General features: G+C 42.0%; 2 protein-coding genes across 5 annotated transcripts in view; both read left to right on the forward strand.

Moving 5' to 3' along the window:
- The first annotated feature begins 678 nt into the window (after positions 1 to 678).
- Positions 679 to 14,572, forward strand: LOC115036836 (YY1-associated factor 2-like). 2 transcript variants are annotated; one of them, XM_029495211.1, is made up of 4 exons: positions 679 to 820; positions 1,322 to 1,447; positions 10,908 to 11,063; positions 11,257 to 14,571. In XM_029495211.1, the coding sequence occupies exons 1-4, from the start codon at positions 795 to 797 to the stop codon at positions 11,510 to 11,512; spliced, it is 564 nt and encodes a 187-aa protein (XP_029351071.1). In that variant the 5' UTR covers positions 679 to 794; the 3' UTR covers positions 11,513 to 14,571. The 2 variants fall into 2 exon arrangements, with proteins under 2 accessions (XP_029351071.1, XP_029351072.1); XM_029495212.1 differs by lacking the exon at positions 1,322 to 1,447 and having other exon boundaries at positions 11,257 to 14,572.
- An 806-nt stretch (positions 14,573 to 15,378) lies between these two features.
- LOC115036565 (glucoside xylosyltransferase 1-like) overlaps positions 15,379 to 22,029 on the forward strand; it is an 84,111-nt gene continuing 77,460 nt past the window's right edge. For all 3 annotated transcript variants that reach the window (XM_029494775.1, XM_029494777.1, XM_029494776.1), the window contains exons 1-6: positions 15,379 to 15,627; positions 16,226 to 16,439; positions 16,532 to 16,663; positions 16,797 to 17,048; positions 17,235 to 17,358; positions 17,510 to 17,682. In XM_029494775.1, coding sequence (XP_029350635.1) covers positions 15,443 to 15,627; positions 16,226 to 16,439; positions 16,532 to 16,663; positions 16,797 to 17,048; positions 17,235 to 17,358; positions 17,510 to 17,682 — 1,080 coding nt within the window. In that variant the 5' untranslated portion in view covers positions 15,379 to 15,442. The remainder of the gene's footprint in view (positions 15,628 to 16,225; positions 16,440 to 16,531; positions 16,664 to 16,796; positions 17,049 to 17,234; positions 17,359 to 17,509; positions 17,683 to 22,029) is intronic.

The following is a 22,029-nucleotide window of genomic DNA, read 5'->3' on the forward strand; positions in this document are numbered from 1 at the left end:
ACGCCAACGAGGAGATGGAGGTATAATACAAGTCAACGAACGGAGACGAGCGGGAGCGCGTTAACACACTAATGTAGTCTCAACATAAGCTGCTGTGTCTTTAGTTGCATTTGAGTGCTGTCGGAAAGTCATCCTGGCTCATGACATGGAGAAAGAAGTAAATCCTGTATGTAACCCCCAAAGGAAACAGCACTCACTGAATTGTGTGTATCTTCACTGTGTGCAACGCTACTTGTTCGTGTTGGCTGTGTTTTGCACCCTGCGCGTTGATGTCCCGAATTTGTTTTACTCTCAGTCCGTTTCATAGTTATTATTATTTTGAGTTTCCTGGGCGGCGTGTACAAATGCTTCTCTGCATGTGTGAATCAACCATGTGGCAAGAATACTCAAACGAAACACTGCACAAAATTAAATATGAACAAATATGTAAATTTGTTGCACCATATTTAATTTTAGATGGGTACTAACGTCACACTTGGCCATGTTTGAAACGATAACCAAATGATAGTATGTAGTATGTATAGTAATGATACGTATCACCCCTTAACGTACAGAAATACGCGCTTACATGGGGTACGTGAAGGTACCACAAATTCATCAAGAGGAATGTCAGCCTCGGGAAGTAACGCAGCCTCTGATTGGCCGCGGCGAGACACGTGACCATTTCCCAAGCGGAGTTTCCACGACAGCTGGAAGCCGAGCGGCACGGGCGCATCGCTTCTTTTGCTCAAAATTGTAGGAAATAACCGGACTTCTGCTCGTCTCAGCACCTCCAAGAGTAACCCTGGTCTGGCATGGGCGACAAGAGGAGTCCCACAAGGTAAACGACGGGGTTTTACACCGTCCTAGATACTCAAGCTAGGGGAAGGGGAGCGGACATCGGCGAACGTAACAGAGAGAAAAAAGGGTTTTCTCCACGGTCTCTCTCTCTCTCTCTCTCTCTCTCTCTCTCTCTCTGCCTCTCTCCCTGCCTCTCTCTCTCTCTCTCTCTCTCTCCCTCTCTCTCCCTCTCTTTCTCGCACTGCATGTGTGTGCGCGCGTGCGAGGAGTGCGCGCGCGCGCGCGCGGGTGTTAAAACCTCATCGCCAATTACAGTGTCGGATCAGAGCTCGCGCTCGCAGATGATTTCCTAAATCCTATAGGCTTACCCAGATGTTTGCTATCGATAGCCTTCCGTGGATGCGAGCTGAACTCACTCTTCCTGTCTCCTCTTCGCCCCCTTTTCCTCTCCCCCCCCACCACCTCATTTACTACTTATTATTTATTTTCTTTCTTTTTTTTTTTTTTTTTTTTTTTTTTTTTACATTTATTGTTTTAAAAGGCCGAAGCGTCAACCGAAGCCCTCCTCCGACGAGGGGTTTTGGGACTGCAGCGTGTGCACGTACAAGAACACGGCCGAGGCTTTCAAGTGCATGATGTGTGATGTGAGGAAGGGGACATCAACAAGGTAAGCCGATGGACATCCGCTACCATTGGTGGCTTTTCCATTATCGGCTGCCTCAGTGTTTGTGTGTACGTATGTGTTTGTGTGTGCGCGTCTCAAGGTGGGGGTGGTCCTTTGGGATTGAGCCCCCCTCCACAGGAAAATAAGAGCCCGGTAAATTCTACTTCAACCTCTTCTATTAAACAGTTTTTGTACCATAAGTAAAAATAAAAAATGTAATTATATGCATCTAGCGTGCTAAACCCTTCCCAGTGTTGTCCTTCTATATGCAGCTCAGAGTAAATATCAACACAGTGCTTCTCTTTTAGTTTTCTAGGTGCGATAGCATTTATTTCCCCCTCATTCTAATCCCCACCTCAAATTCAACATGTTCATTTGTTAATTCCTTCATTGCACATCTCCGCTATGCAGCACATTAGTCTCATTCGTCTCCATTTTCTTGCCAGGGTGCTGACACTGACCTCGGTGAAATGAGGGACAGGCATGGCGCTCTCTTTAAGCACACACATCAATCTAGTTGCCCTGGTGATATCTGTAACAGACGCAGGGGCTAGACAGGTACTCAAGTATACAAATACACACACAGACACACGAGCACACAAATGTGGTGCCTGCTATGCCTGTGGATGATATTTCTCCTGACACCAGTGATTTGAAGCAGGAAATTACTTATTCCTTAGTGAGCAGTCATTATCAGGATGAAAACAACAAAAAGGGCGAAGGGAAGGAAGTGTGGCTGTTATCCTCTTTAGCATTCGCACAACTTTCTCAGTGATTTAACGAAAGCAGAAAGAAACAACACTTCAGTGCAGCTATCAGTTCTGATGCCTTTTCAAATTGTGGTGTTTCTTGTGTTGGTTCATGCTATTACACAATATATGCTTTTATGTGTGTGTGTTTTGTTTTTTTTTATATAGTGTGCACACGTGTATGTGTGTGGGAGGGTTAGTTGTGGAAAGGTTGTCAGAGCAGCTGCCAGACAGACAGCCACAGCTCATTACTATGCAACAGCTTAATCAGCCTGCTGTCATCAGAGAGATACACACACACACACTCACAGATGTACAGATGCACTCATGCAAATTTTACACATGACTGCATACATATTTGTGCACAAATGCGTGCTCTTGATGTGCACACCCTCAAACACACACTCAAGCACAGTTGCTGCTCACACAAACAAAGAGATTTAGCAGCAGACACGCTGTTGTCATAGGGTCCAGCTTATTGCAATTGAGCGTTGATTGTTGAGGACACTTCAGTGACTCTGGTGTGTTTCAGTAACAAACAGGCAGCCTGCAGCTGTGCAAAGAACCTGCCTGGATCTTTACCAAAAGCTTTGACACCCTTTATCCTCCCCATCTGGGCCATTTTTTTTGGGAGGAAAGCGGGCAGACTCTCTTGCAACACATTTAGAAACTGTCCATAAGGAGATCTCATTTAATGTTAATAACTCAATGTCTTCTTAACTGCAGTGCTGCAGGAATGCTGTGGGATAGTAGTAGTATTGTCATGCTCATACACAAGGCCACACAAACACTCAAACATGATCGAACACTGCAGCAAAATGGCCACACAGGTGGTCACAGCTGTTAATGACCGAACACAACAGACAAGTGGGTTTCTCAGTGAGCAAGCCGAGGGTGCTAAAGGGCAAACAACATGCAGAATATAAATGTAGGACGTGGCAAAGTCTCCTTGCTGGTTACTAAACAATCATGACTGAGGTATTACTGTGTGGTAATGAATTCAACAGTTAGAGGAAGTGTCCCATAGCCTGAAGGTTTGATCGCTGGAGGGGCTCCATGGAAGTGGATTAAATCAATTTATCACTTATCATCGATCTAAAACATTGAATTATACTTTTTCTGACAGGACCTGTTTCTTTTCAACCAGCACTAAAAGTTATGGATGCTAAAAAAGCATTTTAAGAGAACAGAAAGCAATATTTTAACAGAAGATTATTGCATGTAGATACTCAGCAGGAGATGAAGATTAATGTTTCATGAAGTTGAGATTTAGCAGATCTTTCCGTCCAGATCTGACTGATGTGGAGAGATGATCTACTGCATAGGGCCTGAAGCCAGTGGGCTGATTGAGCGTTGTTGAGGCTGGGAGTTTGACAGCAGACAGGGATACATCAACAGGATTGGACTCGCTTATTGACAAGAGGTGGAGTGCAATGGAAGAAAGATGGATTGACAAACAGGGAACCAGCTAACACTCTAATTCTGTGAGCGGCTCTGCAAATTTCTGTGGCTGGAAGTCAATTCGGAAGACACACTTGTGTTGCAAGTCATAAAAACAGAAATGAGGGTTTAAATATTCTCTCTACACCAGGTCATCTGTGCAAATTAATAAGGAAAAATATGGGACTCTTTCATGGCAAGCTGCTAGTGTAGAGTATTTAATTAAAGCTATCTTTGGCCTTTTGGATCACAACATGGTCTCATTACCTTAAGACTTTGCTGAGAAAAACTGGTCATTCTGTGACTCTTTGGCCTCAGTCCCAGCCTTTGAAAAGCAGCCTGATAGATGAAACCCATGCTGTATTTGTCGAGTTCCTTTAAAATTTGATAAGTGCAAGGTCGCAGGTTTGAATATTAGCTGGAATACCCAGGCAGATCGTCCTTGAGCAAGACAAGATGTCTTGGAACAAGGCCTCCCAGAGCACCCATCAGAATTTGTCCTGGATTAAACTGTCATCCTAATGCCTAAAATACAAGATGAAGGATCAGACATGTTTCAGAGTTGGTGCATATGTCTGGTGTTTGAAAGAAATGCTGAAAATGTCACATGAAGGGGTGCTGACGGACAGCTATTAAATCCAAACTTCATCACCATCCTAATGCTGGGTGTAATAGAGCTGCATGTGTGTGTATGTGTAACCTTCTCTTGTGTCTCTCCCCAACTATCTGCATCTGTTCACTTAGCTGAGCTCTGACAACTCAGGCCCACCAGGGAAACACTCAGTGAAGGCATTCTCTGCTTTCAAGAGTATGTTTGGCAGTATTATATTTCTACAGGTCAGGACAGTGAGCTTGATCATGCTCCTATTAGCTCTCGCTGTTGTTTGTGTTTGCTCTCTCCCCCTAGTTTCATCTCCTCTTCCTCTCAGCACTCTCTTTCTCTCCCTCTCCAGGAGTTGAACTTAACCTAGGGCGTCTCTTGGTGACAGGTTGACTGATATGCAGGTTTCATCAGCTCCACCTAAACAAGCACAAGCCTTTCTGGCTGGCTACGAAGCTGTCAGCATTTGGCTGTTTAGATGTTGTTTTATCATCCTCCACACAAGCTCGCCCTCACAGGTCATGTGCAGGGCAACCACACACAAAATTGGAATGTATCAGTGCATTTGGCTCAATTTGAGTTAGTTTAGTTACTGTAAAAAATGATGCTTTCAGTATGACACATTCTGAATAATCCAAAGCAAGAATGCAGCAATGTTAAGTTTATAGACACAGATGAATAAAAAAATCAGAAGACACTGGGCCCAAGTTCCTATTAAGCCAATGCCAGGATAGAGGGCTCCAGCTATACTTTAATAATTTATTGACCTGCCAATCATTTTCCTCAGTCCAAAGGTTGTCAGGAAAAAGTAAAAATGTCTCTAAATACAGAGTTGTGATGCAGTTGGTGATGCTATACAATCATTATCATTTCAAAGCCGTTAAATGGAGCCAGTCTGTGATTGTTTTCAATAGATATCCATTGTAAGTATTAGATGACAATCAGCCTGCCAGAGTTTTAGATTAGAAATTAGAAATTTAGATTGGGAGCCGTGGCAGCGAAGTCATTCTAAAATTTTGGGTGAGAATAGCTTCAAATGCAAATAAGGCACAGGATAGATTATCTCTCTTCCGTTCCCTTAAAGTAACTGTACTGGTGCAAATAAGTACAACTGCTGTGGAATAGTAACACACAATATAAAACTGTATATGCATTCATTAAATGCTGCCTGGAGGAAAAACATGTAATTTAAATTCATAGTGTAAAGTGTGAATAAGCTGTATTTCCATATTGTTCTACTGCCAGTGTACACATTTGTACTTACAAATACATGAATGAAGATATTCTTTTTCTGCAATAAAATCAGTTCCTCGAGTATCTGTTGCATATAAGCTTCTGTGTAAGGTTTGACCTCCTCCACTTATTTTACAACCTTTTACAGGTTCCAAATCAGAAAAATCATTGTTTTATTTAGTTGCAAAGGTATGTGGGCGAAAGCTAATTTAACAGACACAAGCAAATCGTACCATATTTGGCTCCTGTGTTAATGTTAGTGTTAATTTCCCACTCTAATTACACAAAACATACTACTAGCAGAGAGCAACACATTTGACTCTCACCTTAGAGTCAATGTGTTTTCATTCATTTAAAGTGCTGATAATGAAAAGGCCTGGTCTGCTTTTATTGTTCTGCAACAGCTTTGGTGCTTAACACTGATTCAAGTCTCTTTGGGAGGGTATTGTGAAAACACATCTGGGTATTTCCTTGTGGGTGCGCTTTGATTATGAAATAGTACTGAGGTTGTGAGTGACTATGTCAAATGAGATGATTAGAAGAGACAACAACAGATACGGATAAACATGTTTTATGAGCTGGTTTAGATCAGCAGTTGACAAAAAACAGGGATTATTATTGCAACCATTTAAAAAAGGGGGGGAATTTAAATGGCCAATACGTAAATTGCATCTATAAACATGATGCACGTAAAACAAACCAATCAGTGTTTTATTATCCCATCTGAATTATTACATCCTCTAATAAGTCACACAGTGGGCTCTGTCGGGTGGGTTGTTGGTGTTAGCATTCACAGAGCCGACAAACACTGAGTGTGCACCAGGGACAATGAAGCTGGCTGTTATCGTGTCACTGTGGCTGAAGATTATGGCTACATGATAAGCCTGTAATTACTACAGTGACACTGATGCATGACTTACTGCTATGTTTGTGTGTGTGTGTGTGTGTGCGGACAGGCCTTTGTGTGTAAGGAGAATGTGGTAGAGTATGGCTAGCGGGCTGTAGAAGGTGTCATAAACCACAGGACACAGAGAGCCATCTGTCTCGCTCTCTCTCGCTTCCACACACACACACGTATACACTCAGTGGTAGCATGTACAGGCAGGGAAGGACATTAATCATCGGGTTGGAGGCACTCCCAGGAGCAGCCTACAACCTGCTGATAGAAAACCTGACACACACACACACACACACCTGAACTAAGATTGTTCAACAGGGCATAAAATAAGCTATTTCACAATGATCTTACAATCATCACAGAACAATGCAATGAGATTTGTTTACAGCTGCACACACTCCAGTTTTTATTTACAGTCCATCAGATGTCCTGTGGGCTGTTGGCTCATCTCACAATGTACTCGACAAATGTTAGCGAGCTGTCCAAACATCTGCAGAATCCTGTGCTACTGGTGCAGCTACCTTTTGGATGTGACACGTGACTTGTTCGACATTTAAAAAAGACAAAATGCCGGGAATGAGGGCCCAGAGATGCCACGTCAGGATGAGAGCCACCTTTTTGACCTTTAAAAATATTTCAGAATAAAAAAGACATAGACCCCAAGCTATGGAGGTTTGCCCTAAAGACTGTCCTGACTTTTAAAGCAAAGCACATAATTTTCAGTACAAATACTGCACTAATAGCTATGTGCTGTATTTTTAGTCCTTTTTGTCCTGACACAGACATTTCGCCTCCTGACTTAGCCCCTGCAGTAGAAATTGAAGATGTGTCACCAGTATTCAAAAATATACTAAAACCCAATTGAACAGTTGGCAATTGTACTTTAGTAATACCCAGTGTTCTGCAAGCAAATCCAATGCACCAGAAGTTTCCTAAATAATTTATTATAGATTCTCTTGTTACCATCTTTGTCTCTAAATAATTCTGGCTCATACACACAATCACACCATCTGTTTTAATTGCTGAGTCACACAAGGGTTGACCTGTTTGTGCACTGTAGCAGAAACATAAGCCTCAGAATTTCACCCCAAACAAACGCTCATAGAACCACTTCTCAACTGTGACCTGACCAGGATCAGAGGAGTTATTATTCTGGGAAGTCTGTTACTGCACCAAGCACTCTAAGATTTATTTATTTACCTGTTTCTCATGCAGAGGCCAGAGGTGGTGGCCTGGTGGAGTGCAAGGTCAGTGGGTTCATTGGAAGGAGGGAGAAGGGGTGCCAAAGGCTAGGGGAGGGAGATAGTGATAGATTTGTGTGTGCACATGTGTGTATGACATAGTTAGGAAGGGTCAGCCAGAATTCCCCCGTCCTTGTAGCAGTGAGAGATCAGTGGCAACATTTGTTCCTCACAGCGTTTCCAGCTTGCAGGGGGAGAACACTGCGTCTTTAGCTTACCGTTTACGAAAGAAAAAAAAGTGAGCTAGAAAAAAGAGGGAGCATTTTATATTTGTTTTGAGTGTGAATTTGTGCTTTAGAAAACCAGGAACATTATCCTGAAAAGGAAAACCAGTGCAACTCAAGGAAATTGCATGCCTGTATGGTCTCTCATTTATCTGCTTAGGTAGATGACACATTTTCCTCGTTGCAATCTGTGAATTAAAATCCAAAAGGAAAGACATTGTACCACCATTCATTGTTGTCTCCTACTCTCGCCTTCTCTAGGAAAAGCTATTCAATGTGTTTAAAGCCCTCCTCGTAATGTCCTAATTTCCCAGTGTGGGACTCCATTAGCTGTTGTAGAATAGATGGCATGATTGGAGCAAATATCGATTAGAACAACAGTTCCAACACGCAGTATTAATGTCAGAAAGAATAGGCCGCTACATTATTGTTGGAATCAATAGACACACACCCAGCTTCTGAGACAAGCAGCAAAAGCCTAAGTGCAAAGATAATAACCATTTGATTGGGTTAACAGAGGCAGCTCTGTTTAGGCTTGCTGCTTTGCCTTGCTATAATATTAGGTTCTCTCCTCTTTCACCTCCAGGTTATTGAGCTGGCTCTATTAGGGGGGAATCTACTTCATTTTAATACCTGAGGAAGAATAGTTGTACAAAATATGTTTATAGTTGGCCCTCATTACTCTGAGGCCCAGAAAATCCTTCAGGTAAAATGTAAAAAGCAGAAAAGAGCTTTATTAGCTCAGCTGACTTTATTTTTGCTGTTGTTGACTGAACATTAAGCAAAACATACTGATCTTACTTTGTGCAGTCATGTAATAGTAGATATTAATCTGCTCGTAACATACAGTAAATTACACAGAAACCAGATCATGAACTGAATTCAGTCTGACAAAAACCAAAAGAAGGGCATGAATGAGGTACCCTGTAGTCTTGTTTTTATTTTTGGAAGCTGCTAACATTTGTCCTGAGGGCAGGACAGTCAATTCTGTTGTGACAGTCGCTGCTTTGTGTGTGAGCTCCAGTAAATTCACAACACCAGACAGTGCTTTGTTGCCATAGGAGGAGTACTGGGGTAAAGGATGTCAAGGAGAGCTGCAAATTGCTTGAGCTGGGGAACGTAGGACTTTGAGAGGCCTCTGCCTTTATTTAAAAGTGTCAGCAGTTCTGCAGCATCGTGCTGACAAGACAGACATATTAGAGGATCTCTACATCTCCTCCCTATCAGACAGTTATGTAGGCCAAGAGACCCATTTGCATTTCACTCTAGCATCACTGCATGTTCTGTGAAGGCAGTGATAACTAGAAAAAAGGGAAAAAAGGCCAGAGTCAGAAAGACTCTTTGAAGCTGGGCCCCAATTTGGGTCATCCCAGAACTGTTAAACAACAACTTTGCCCTTAGAGAAAGAAAGCAGACCAGCAACCTCAGCTTCTGCATAGTATTTTCTAGTAGAAAATGAGATTAAGGTCTCTAAATTAAACTAAATAGGCCACCAAGGCTCTTTTTTGGCAAAAATATGGCATATAGCACTGCAACACTTGGCCAGGTGCTCAGACTAATTTTGTGGGATGGATTCTGTTTAGTCCAGTTCATTTGTACACAATGTCCTTGTACTGTGTTACACCTCTATAATTACATTAGGAAAGTACAGAGGGACATTTTTCATTAGGCGCTTGGAAGCCTGTGTTTTGTAACTGCAAATATTTCCAAAGAATTCATATACATATTTGTACACTGGAGTGGAGCTTGCACCAAAAGGACTTTGCGTAATTGAAGAACGTTGATGCATGAATCTTTTTTGAGCAGTAGGTTAAATCTCACAAATCATAAGGTAGTGACTCCAGTAAATGTTTAAAAAAATGTAATTGGTTATAACAGCTCTGATCTGCCCAACGAGGCTCAGAAAACACACACTGTGCTCTCCTGTTGTCCTCATCTCATCATGCCTCATCCGCTCACTGCTGTGTGTCTGTATTCATGTGTGAAATCTCATCTCTAATGGTGCCTTAGTGTATGTGTTGTCAGTTGGTCGTGTAAATTTTCATGTGCGTCCAGTTGTGATTTGTACGCACATTTAGCTCTTTGTGCAATGCATGAATGCCATGATGTTCAAAGGTGCCTTCTTAAATGCAACTGTGAACATTTGTTTGTGTGTGTGGATACAGAATTCAGCCCTAGATGTGTATGCCTGCTCTCTCAACAGATGGCCTTTTCAACACTCTCGCCTTTCAGCTAGTGCTCTTGCCAGCCCCACTAAACACACACACTCGCGCACACACACACACACACACACACACACACACACAGAGGGAGGCAGAGAGAAATACGATCCCAGTCCTCATACCTACAAACTGTTGCCAGACCAATTGCATAATGCATAATTTTTGAGACAGTAGACACTTAAGGAAGGTGGAAATGTGACTGCGAGGAGGAACATTTAGTGAACCACGTGCCAGTTTGTTTGTATTTGATATCAGAGCCACATTGAGCATTGTGCTGAATTCTGTAATGAAAGTACAAACATCGTTGTCATGAACAAACCAGGACTAATGGGAAATAAATCAGGAAACATACAATTGTCCTCAGACAGAGGCCCAAAACACAACTGATGGTGATAATGCATCAGAAGCTGATGAGGGATTGCTGCCTTGTTACTGCAGCAAGACAGCTCACCTTCTTGTTATGCAGTCTGTATTTTGCACACTTGGAAGTTCTAGCACACCTTTGTTTTCACCAAAACAAATCTCATCTTGTCAATGTGTATCCCTCTGAGTAGTAGAAACAAGTCTGTGCGGGTATTCTACATATTTAACAGGTGACTGAATCCTGAATTTCTATTCTGAATGCACTCAATGTGTGAGGCCACTTGACACTTGAGCAGCACCATCCTAACCAGCACTGGCAGTGATTATTGGCTCTTGATTATGGTGGTACACTAGCATGAAGCCATGTGTTCACTGTGATTTTCCCTCTCATTAATCTGCCACACTCTGTCTCTCCCCTTTTCTCTCTCCCTCTTTATGTGTCTCTTTCCCGTCCATTCCTCCTTCTCCCCCCACGTCCTCCCCCTGGATCAGGAAGCCTCGTCCCGTCTCCCAGCTTGTCTCACAGCAGCAGGTAACGCAGCAGTTTGTGTTGCCCTCGCAACCCAAAAAAGAAAAGAAGGAGAGGGTAGAAAGGGAGAAGAGCGACAGAGAGCCGGCGCTCAAGAAAAACAGTCACAAGAAGATGAGGTAAACAAACTGACACCAGATTGGAGGATCAACAGGAATCAGATATTACAGGCTTGCATGAATAAATACTAGACACTCAGAATATTGCTCATGTTGCTACCTGACAATCACACAGGATTTCAAATATTTACTTTTTAAATGCCTTCTTCTTTTTGTCCTTTTCCCCAACCTCTCTCCTGCTTCCACACATCAGGCCAAGATTAAAAAACATCGACCGTAGTAGTGCCCAGCACCTGGAGGTGACAGTTGGGGACCTGACAGTCATCATAACGGACTTTAAAGAGAAGGCCAAGCCCTCGTCCACCTCGGCCACATCCTCCAGCGCCGCATCATCAGTCGTTGACCACCACAGCCAGAATGGCTCCAGCTCAGAAAACACAGAGAAGGGGCTTTCACGCTCCTCCTCACCCCGGGGCGAAGGGAGCTCAGTTAATGGAGAGTCCCACTGAGTCACCCTCTCAAATACCCACCACCTCCAGCCACATCTCATCTGCAAGTCCACAGGCCACTGAAAGAGAATCCTACTTCTACCTTAGCTGCACAAAAACTTTGCTTATTTCTTCCAGATGCAAGAATTGTGACCTATTTATCAGAGAAAAAGACGACAACCCGTCAGATTCTTTATTTTTAATCATTTGAAAGATTCTCCGAACCACACCACAGGAATTCTACATTTAGAAAGCAATATGAAATATACCATGTCCTCTCTTTGAAGTTGATATCATCTGCATAACAAATGTTTGAACAGTGTCCTGAACCCTTTCACTTTATATCCTCAGTGGTTTCCTTCAAATGCACCTGTCTATGAATATTTTTCTTTCAATATTTTTATTAAAATGAAATGTCCAGCCCCAGCCGTGGTATCATTTTCAGTGGCCAACAAAGTGACCTCTTCTCCCCCTGTGTGGAATTCTCAGCCACTGTCTTGATTCTTTACCTCCATGTTATAAACATGAATAATCCAGTCCACATTTCTTCAGTTTCCAAACACTGAAGCTTCAGTGTGACAGCGAACCTTTGCTCCTGATCTTGATATACAAGCTTTTACTTCTGGACTTCCTGTGCTGAAGAGTGACTTTTTTAAGACAGTGTACTGACTGTACTGCTTCTGGCACCATTTAGTGATTTCCATAATGTTTGGAGAAAGTTGTTAAGTTCAGGTATGCTTCATCATGTCAATACAATGGCACCTGGAAGAGAAGTACAGCATGTGATTTTTAAAGGTTGATACTGGTGTTATTGTTTTTCAAGTTTGTGCCGCAGTCAGCCAAGTTGGAGTTAATTATTTTTCTACCTTGGCTGCCATTCATTTTGTCCAGTGTGTAAACCATCAATGTAAACGTGCATTCAATTATATTTTTTTATATTAAACCTCACCTAAATGTAAAAAGCTGAATTTATGCAGCTTTTAGCCCATCTTTTGGTTTTCTGACCCTCACATAGACCAACCGTTGAGCCTCTATGTTCAGCATACCAGTTTAGACAAGCTACTGTTGCACTTAACTTGACACAGCAGAAGCTTGCAAACAGCTATGAGCAGTTAGAGGAAGGTTGTGCCAAAACCACTCCCTCCTCCATCCAGAGGCTTCTATGCAGAGGACTATATTAAGGAGCTCATCAGTAAAATTGAAAACAACTCGGGCAATTTTCTCTGCACCATTTTTCTGTCTTTCTCTGTGAATGTCTGCTTTTAATAGCGTATTGTAATTTATGCTATACATTGAGATAGCACCACAGAATGCCAAATTCCTTATATAGTCCACTGTAGGGAGTAGTGAGTGATTTTGGACACAGCCAACTTGCAACTAGCTGAATGGAGACCAAACAGAGCTAAAAGTTTGGTTAATATTAGACTGCCCCAGATGCCAAAAACATCAGTCTGGAGTCTCTAAATATCAACATTTGTGTGTGTCTGCTCATTAAAGAAGTAGGCAATAATTTGCTAACCTTTTAGCTTAACAGCTAAAGTCAGAAATATCTCAGGGCTGTGTTTCATAAGGTTGCTATCATCTTTCTGCCCTCCAGCTGTAAAGAAAATAAAATACTTATTGCTGCTGTAAGATTTGTCCAAGCTTTGTAACTCATTACAGTCAGCATGACCTTTGGTAACACTTTCTGGCATTGCGATTACATGATGAAGACAGAACTTGTTAACAGACACTGACATTTTCCTTTTCATGTTAAGTCTAACATGTTTCCCCTTAAATTTTTCTTCAACAAACGCTGATTGAAGTATTATCTCAGTAAAGTTTATTTTAGAGGCAGATGAAGAAGCATTGATTGCACAATGACAGAGCAATCACAAACTAACTCTGGAAGATGACAAAGGTGCCGTAGCTGTAAATGACACCAGTATTCTCCTTTTAATTGCTGCTGCACAAACAGGGCTGTGTCTGCTCAGTGAAAAACCAGGGAGTGCTTATACTGTTCTTTAGCCACAATGGATTCAGTTTGGCTACAGCATGGTGCTTGTACAATGGAAAAAGAGTTTGGACCTCTGGACATATTTGTGAGCTGTAGAGAGGAGAACTTCTGGTGTGACGGACTACAGAGACTGTTTTAATTCCTCCATTTTGATGAAACAAAGTGGATGAGCTCTAGAGTATACTAAACTCCCAGCAGAACAACTATAGATCAACCTAACTACACAATAACTTATAAACCTGTAGAATAACTACACAGATAAAGTTGATATTTCTAAAATATTGTTCTACAATGTCTTGATGTGGCTGTATTATCCATCATACCAGTGTTATTGTCGAGATTTTTACTTAGTCATTTTAGCACACATCCTGAGAACTGTCACAGCATGATAATATTACGGTCTTGGTATATTATGGGACAGGCTATGTCCCTTAGATTGTTAGTATTGTTTAATGTGTCAGATGTACTCTCACAGGTTCACTGCACTAGCTGGGACTAGGTGTGTGGACTTGCGAGAACTGTTTGGACAGACATTTGTTATTTAGATGTGGCAAAAATGGAAGACACTTAAAATATGTTGGTGTCACTTGTTGATACTTTTTGGTTGTTTGTTTTGCCATGCTCAATTGTTTAAAATGTGTAATCTTGTTTATTACATGTCTGAATAAGAAAATAACAAAATTCTAAACAAAAAATGTCCTTTCCTTATGCACACAGTTTTACTTTATCATTAGTTTTTTGCTTTTACGCACAAATGCATGCACACAGACACAATGTTATTGTTTGTTCATTGCCTTTGTAGTATTGTGTCTCTCAACGCTTTCTGTTGAATGGCTTGCTAACTTGCAGCTTATTATTTTCAACAATGCATGAAGCGTCATTGTCAACTTTCCATGCAAGTTTGGAATTACTGAACATCAAGCAGATCATGCAAAACTCAAGGGAGACCATTTGAGAAATTTACTACGTCATAGTTTGTGGCATACATTATATGGGCATGCAGTAATTATGATTTCCTACTACATTGGCCAATAACCCCCCCACATCCCTCACAGAAAATGAAAATGCAATTGACTTCCAGGCCTGTTTGTCTAATGCAGCCACCTCAATAAAGAAGACTGGTCACTTAAAGCCAGGCTGAATGGATCTTTTCAGAGGTGAAATCAATTCACAGTTGCAGCAGACAGAGCCTGACGGGGGTGGGGGGCATCAACTTTGCTTATCGCTCCCACCCTTCCCCCATGTGGGGGTCTCGACCTCCTGCCTCTGTTCCATGAAGAGCATCAAGTGAAACGAATAGCACAAAGATAGCGCATGGATGTGTGTCGTCGCCTTCAAAATAAAAGCATCAAAACCTGATGAAATTGGAAAATTGGGTGCGCAGACGTCCAAATTCAGTAAGATATTAGATATACAACGTGCAGCCACCGATCTGTAACCGCACTGTGCATAAATGAGAACTGTGGTCTATGTGACCATGCAATCACACGGTTCCTATTTTATTTCAGTTCCCGTTTTTGAACAGAAATGGTCAAAATTGCAAAACCCGAAAATAATGATTAGCAACTGAGCCGAGCGAATTTATATATATATATATATAAAAAAAAGTATATTTCACAGTTCCTGGTGTATCAAATTAAAACAGACGGGACACATTCAAAAAGAACAGAAATGCATTGAAATGCCACTGCACGATAAAGTGTCGATAGCATTTTGACTTAATCGTTATAAAAACCGGTGAGGAAACATGAGACACAAAGCTGCCTGGGAAAGGAGTAAAATGGCTTGCAGCGCCACAACATGGCCACCGGGGGGCGCAACGCCCACTCCCGAAGACTTTTACTTAGTAAAATGCGACCGGAAGTGTGTTAGCATTGCGTGCAGCCTCACATTGTTGTTGTATGCCAGTTTCTGTGTCATGACTTTACCCCCGAGTTGTGTTCGTAAAGTGCACAATGCGGCGGTACATCCGTGCACTGATGCTGTGCACGGTGTTCGCCGTGTTGTCGGCCTTGTACGTTTACAGTCAGCTGTTTGAGGCGGACGGTGGAAACGGGCCGAAGAAGGTAATCATCACGGCCGGAGCCAAACAAGGGCCGGCGGAAAAAAATGGACCCCAAAAGGCACACTGGCTCAATAGGTGAGTGTGGATATTCCTCGTTTACCCGCCAGGAAATGGAAATGGTTTGTTTTAATGATTAACATGTTGGTTGGGGGTTTAGTCCTAACTGGGTATCTGATGTGAAGGAATGTGAGTGAACGCTCCTCTCCTTCATCAAACACCAAGTCTCACTGAGTCAGGCTGTAATGACGCGAGACTTCACCTGTTTATTATCAATTATTTTATATTGAGGGGGAAAAAAAAAACTACAGCATTAAAACTCCCTTAAGACAGATTGGATAAACAGCACGAACGTTTATGTATAATTTTGTACTTGATTTATGATGCAGTTGCATATCCATCTTTGTTTTTCCACACCTGACTGCATTCATGCCAAGCTGGCTCCAAAGTCTGATGGTTCAACTAGACCTAACTTTTGTTTTAGTTAAACTAGGATGTGTGCTTATATTACCACGATTCTCTGCTGTGAATGGCATTATGCTTGAGTAAAACACCACCTGGTTGCATTGAAAAGGAGAAATCCAGATGTTTTAAAAGAAATATGAAAAGCATGTCTGTAAAATAAAATCTGGTAATATCACTTATCACTATGTCTCTCTGTCTCTATCTTGCTCAGGTACATCATGCGTCAGCGAGGTCAGGTGGAGGTTGGTGGTGGTGGCAGCATTCAATCTAGACCTGAGCCTCCCATGCACCTGGCTGTGGTGGCCTGTGGGGAAAGGCTGGAGGAGACTCTCACCATGATCAAGTCTGCTGTGCTTTTCAGCATTAAACGCATCTGCCTGCACATCTTTGCTGAAGATCAACTACATGCTACTTTCATGGATGCTGTGAGTAGGAAATATTTGGAGTATTGCCGTCTGAAAACTGTGTCTTGGATGGAATATCCGTAGTAGCAATATTATTGTTGCCTTTGCTGCAGCTGGAGTCGTGGCCTGGCTTTGTTCGTTCAAGGTTCAACTACACAGTCTACACCATCAGCTTCCCCAGTGAGAACGCAGCCGAGTGGAAGAAACTCTTCAAACCCTGTGCTTCCCAAAGGCTTTTTTTACCTGTGAGTTTTATGTAGGGCAAAAATGAAAGCCATATCTATCGTATGTCTTTTCAGTAGACACTTCTATTTTAATGAAAATCATTAGAAGGGCTCAGAGTCATTCAAAAGTAACATATTTGCTCAATCTTTGCAGCTGATCCTGAAGGACATCGACTCGATTGTGTATGTTGATTCAGACATCCTCTTCCTGCAGCCCGTAGACCGACTCTGGGCATTCCTGTCTCGCTTTAATGCCTCTCAGCTGGCAGCCATGGCCCCTGAGCATGAGGAGCCTCGTATCGCCTGGTACAGCCGCTTCGCCCGCCACCCCTTCTACGGCACAACAGGCATCAACTCGGGGGTCATGCTCATGAATATGACAAGGATGAGGAACACGTTCTTTAAGGTATGGTGCCAACTGTGAGAACCTCTGGGGGGGTTGATGATCTACATGTAAAGCCTTTTTTGGCCACAAGGTGTCATCCTCTGGCTGCAGTTGTGCACTAACCATCCTGTTTCATTGTGAAACTCTCAACACTTAAAGATTAGAATATCTGCCCACTGGAAAGAAAGCCTTGTTGTGTGTTGGCAGAATGATATGACGTCTGTTGGGCTGCGCTGGGAGGAGCTGTTGATGCCGCTACTCCAGAAATACAAACTAAACATAACCTGGGGGGACCAAGACCTTCTCAATATAATTTTCCATCACAACCCAGGTGAGGAGCACCAACACTTAGCCCCAAACTGAAAACTTAATGAGCCATTCCAATAAAGTTTTTATGCACACTTTGTTATTAAATGCCAGCACATCAAACCTGTAAAAGGTCTATCAGAAACAGTGTATTTGTTTGCAATCTCAATTTCCAGAGACATTTCTGCAGTTTCCATGCCAGTGGAATTATCGTCCAGATCATTGTATCTACGGCAGCAACTGCGTTTCAGCTGAGGAGGACGGCATCTACATACTCCACGGAAACAGAGGGGTTTACCATGACCACAAGCAGCCTGCATTCAGAGCTGTTTATGAGGCTATACAAAAGGTGGGTATGCCTTGGAGTGATTGTGTGAGCGAAGCTTCAGCGATAATTTAGCCCCTCCGTCTTCAAAATACTTTATAGGCTTCTTGTTTTCTTCTTTACAAGTCTCACAAAAAAAAAGAAAACCCATTAAGTTATCTGCATTAATATCAACTAATGGCGGCCTCAGCATACAAAACTAATTGCACATCCATTAATAATATTCTGAGTTCACTTATCCACCTTTTGTCACATTCTTATGATGAAAAGCAGGCGGAAAAAGCATTTGATGTTCTTGCACTCTTTGGCAGCTTGATCGTGTTTTATTTTCCTTCATAATTTTTAAAATGAGAAAAAGTTTTCACGTCTGCTCCTCTGATTTTCAAGTTTCAAAAGGCTTTCTTCCCAGTGTTTATGGTTTACCCACATCAATTTTACAAGCAGATATTGATGGTAGAAATGGAGGAGCAAAGGATTTATTATTGCAGTCCATCATGAGTAGGTGGTGCAACTTCTCTTTTGGATTGGAAACACTTGCTTTCCTGTTACCACTCACTTTATAGCGTCATAATTTTCTTTCCGTATAAACCAGTAAGCTTCCCACTGTTTTTGCTGTGACTGTGCTCACGCTTAAACTGACCGAAAGAAGCGATTAGACTCAGTCAATATCTCACGGGTACACAAAGGTTAAATAAGTCTTTGGAGCCTTTTCACAATTTTGAAGGTGTAATTCAATGGAATTCCGTGCAATTTCTGATGGCAGACCGTTATTTATAACACACCCCTGATCTTTTCCACTATCCTCTTTCTTTAAAATACTTGCTGAGAATTTGGATTGATGCTGACCCTGAAGAATGTAAGTGCTGGTGACATTAGATTGTCCACATTGGGGAAAAAAAAATCCTCCACCACAGACAAGAGGTTTCATGAGCACTAATTTTCCCCTTGAGGATCTTTATGTGTTGTTTACCAGCAGTGTAATGATATTGATAAAGGAGTGACATTTGCTTAATGAAGCCATGAACATTCACTGTCTCATTGCTTTCCTGTTAAACTATTGAACATAGATCAAGGCAATGGCTGATCCATACCTTTCTCAATGGCCTGCAGTTAAGACTGTGGCTTTATGCGACAGATCAAATATACCATTTGACACAGATGTATCTGCACTGAATGTGTTGGCATAAGTGAGTCTGGAGCTGCAACACAAGCAGCAAGGATGAAAGCACATTTTTTCCCAATAGTTTAGGTTTGCAGGTATTGAGACTTTAGCAAAAGTGTGATTAAATCTGGTTTTCCACAAGGATGGAGGCGTCTGGCTTGATCATGTGTGTTGTAATCTTTCCGGACAGACCATTTCATCTGCTTTTATTTTGTTCAGCTGCAGCAGAACCTTGTCTTATCTGTGTAGGGTTTCTGAGAGTGAATTACAGGGCATTCCCGCACTAGTTGCTCAGCAAATGTGTGAGGGCCAAGAAAAATGGAAGGCAGAAGCTACTTGTACTTTCACTCAAAAGCAGTTTTTAATTTAATATGAACATTTGCATGAGCACAACGCTTCAGTATCGCCAAAGGAAAGGTCACAAAGGAAAGAAGCTGAGACCATAGTGATCTGGCAAAATGGTGACAGCTGCTTGGAGGGCACATAGATACTGGTGCTGATTACTAATAAGGACTAGGTGTGTTGTCAGGTGAGGGTTTGTGGTGAATGAGGGCATACACTAAAGACATGTAGAGTGGAGTAATTGGCTGAAAAGCCTGACCTTTGATAGACTAAATTTACATCAGCTGATTAGTGGTTGAATGTGAGAAGCTGAAAATGGTAAAAGACTCAAAGTGATAGGTTAAGCCTCAAAGTTGCAGTTTTTTTTTTTTTTCTTTTCCCAAGTAGACAATAGCGCCATAAAGAGGCGAGAAATGTAACACTTTTGCCCGTGCCCCATTCTTATACAAAGAAAGTGGAAAAGAAACAGCAGAGCTTCTGCCCGTCTGTGACTAAAGAAGACCACAGTGGTGTGTCCATCATAAAACATCTCCTCCCTCTCACCACTGCAAAAAGCTGATCCCAGGAAGCAGCAGTTAAATTTTACAGCTGATGGTACATTTAGAGTCGGAGTCTGCACACCAACACCGGCCCATCAGCCACACAAAATCAATACACCAACTGTAAATGCGACTTTATGACCTGTGTGTGCATGTGTGTGTGTGTGTGTTTGCGCACGCGTGAGCAAGTACATGCTCATAAAAACACCATTCTCTTTGTGACCCAATATCAGAGACTCAACCGCAAGCAAATGAGCTGGCATAAAAAATGGTAATTCCCCTTTGATTTCCTCAGAGCATTGTAAAGGCTCCTTTATTATTGGGAAGACATGAAATTTCTTCTGTAATCCCTGGTTATCACCGGACAGTAAGCCTATAGCATATAAGTGATTCCAAAAACACCATAGACTGCTTTTATGTTTTGCCCAACTGACTGATCAGATTAGATTTAGAGCCCCATCAGAATTGAGCATGCCTTGCGGATTTAGTTTTTAATTTATCCAGGGAATAATATCTTCCAAGTCCAAACGCTGCCCAGAGCACCACTTTACTTACTGAGGGAATCTGATGAATTCCACCGAGACAGTAGGGGGGGAAGAGAGCTGTCCTGGGGGGAGTTTTGACACTAGGTTTGAGATTCCAGCTGTTCATTTTAAGTTTCTACGCATACTGCTCCTAACTTTTGGCTAGCATTAGTCACATTTTCAGCTTTCCTTTGAAGGCAAAGAAGGGTACAAATCATTTAACTTGGCAGCATGAGATCAGATAGATGCATAAAGTCTGACTGGTACTGTCCAACACTTTGTTTTACACAATATGGGGATATTTTATAGTTCTCAAACATCCTTTTTATCACATAGTTTTGCATCCAGCTGAATGTTCATGATTTTTACATCTAAATTGAATGTGTTCTTTCTTCAAAATTAATGAAGAAATTCTGAAAGTATCCATTGGAAAGACACTCAGCTATGCATTTATGGTCCCACAAATCACACAGCATGTGAGCCAATGAGCAAGGGTATGAAATCATTTCTAGAGCTTCAAGTGTTCCCAGGCATGTGTTGATTTCAATGATTGTATAATAGAAGAGTCTTTGGGCAGAAGTCCGGCCATGTTCATACCTGGTATTGACTTTGACATGGGTGATCTGATTGCAATCTCTATGTAGAGGTGTGAATGCAGCCAAGAGGACTCATTGAGAGTCAATGGCTCAAACCACATTCAGAAATGGTCCTGGCTGCATGTGGCTACATTCTGTTGTTGGTCTTTTTTTGGACTTAGATTTCATCTGCTTTGCGACTCGCAAAAGCTTTTCTGAAAAAGCTCATAGGGATACATTGTCAGTGTGTCAAACATTTTTGGTTTCAGATTTGGTTAGTCTGGAGCTTGCCAAGGAATAAATGTAATCTGTATTGTTGTGATTTCTTCCTCTACTTGCAATTTCGGGCAAGTTAAGTAGTGGAAAGGTATCAGTCTTCTGTTCTGTTTTTATTTGGTGTTTACAAACGAATGTGTTTATTTGCATATACAGCGGGGAAGTAGGAGATAATAAATCAATCAGCTACTTACTGAAGACACATGATACTGAGTCTGGTGAACACCAGGCACTGATAATCACTTGGCTAATGCCATACCAATAGCAAAGCCTGGTGGTCGCAGTGTCACGATATGGGGAGGTTACAGCACATGTAAAGTTTGATGGTATCAGCTTTAAATTCAGGTGTACGCAAGGCTATTGTACAAGAGCACATTATAAAACAATTTATTTATTTATTTGTATTTAAACATGCTGTTATCATGGTGGGCTGCACTATAATCCTTTTTCTTAATGTGTTTATTCTCCTGGCGAGCACTTAGTGCCAGCAGTAAAATGGCCAACTCAGATCTGCTTCTGTCTTCAGTGGGAGCTTGCTTGTTCAGCCATGCAGAGGAACCACAGACATCAGCGAAACAAAGTCAAACAACTTGTAGATGAAAGTCACCTAAAAAATGAAACTAAAAGCAGCAAACTGTGTCAAAAGTGCCATTTAATGTTCCATGTACCATAAAAGTCTCAGCAGCCAACCCCCCTAGTTCAGTGTCCTGGAGCAAGACGGTAACGTCAGCACTCAGCATACTGCGCTTTTCTAACACAACCAGTCCCTTCACAAGCCGCCAAAACCTGCCAACTAGAAAACCAATAAGTGCGACCATAAGAGATTAACACTGCTGCAAAGGTCTAATCTCGGGCGACAGGAAACACAGAGAAGTAATGAAGATAAAGCTCCAGGAAGCAAAAACCACGTACGGCAATGATATGAGCGATGGGAAGATGGTTCCAGAGGAGGA

Source organism: Echeneis naucrates, chromosome 23, assembly GCF_900963305.1.
Source record: "Echeneis naucrates chromosome 23, fEcheNa1.1, whole genome shotgun sequence".
NCBI classification, from domain to species: domain Eukaryota; kingdom Metazoa; phylum Chordata; class Actinopteri; order Carangiformes; family Echeneidae; genus Echeneis; species Echeneis naucrates.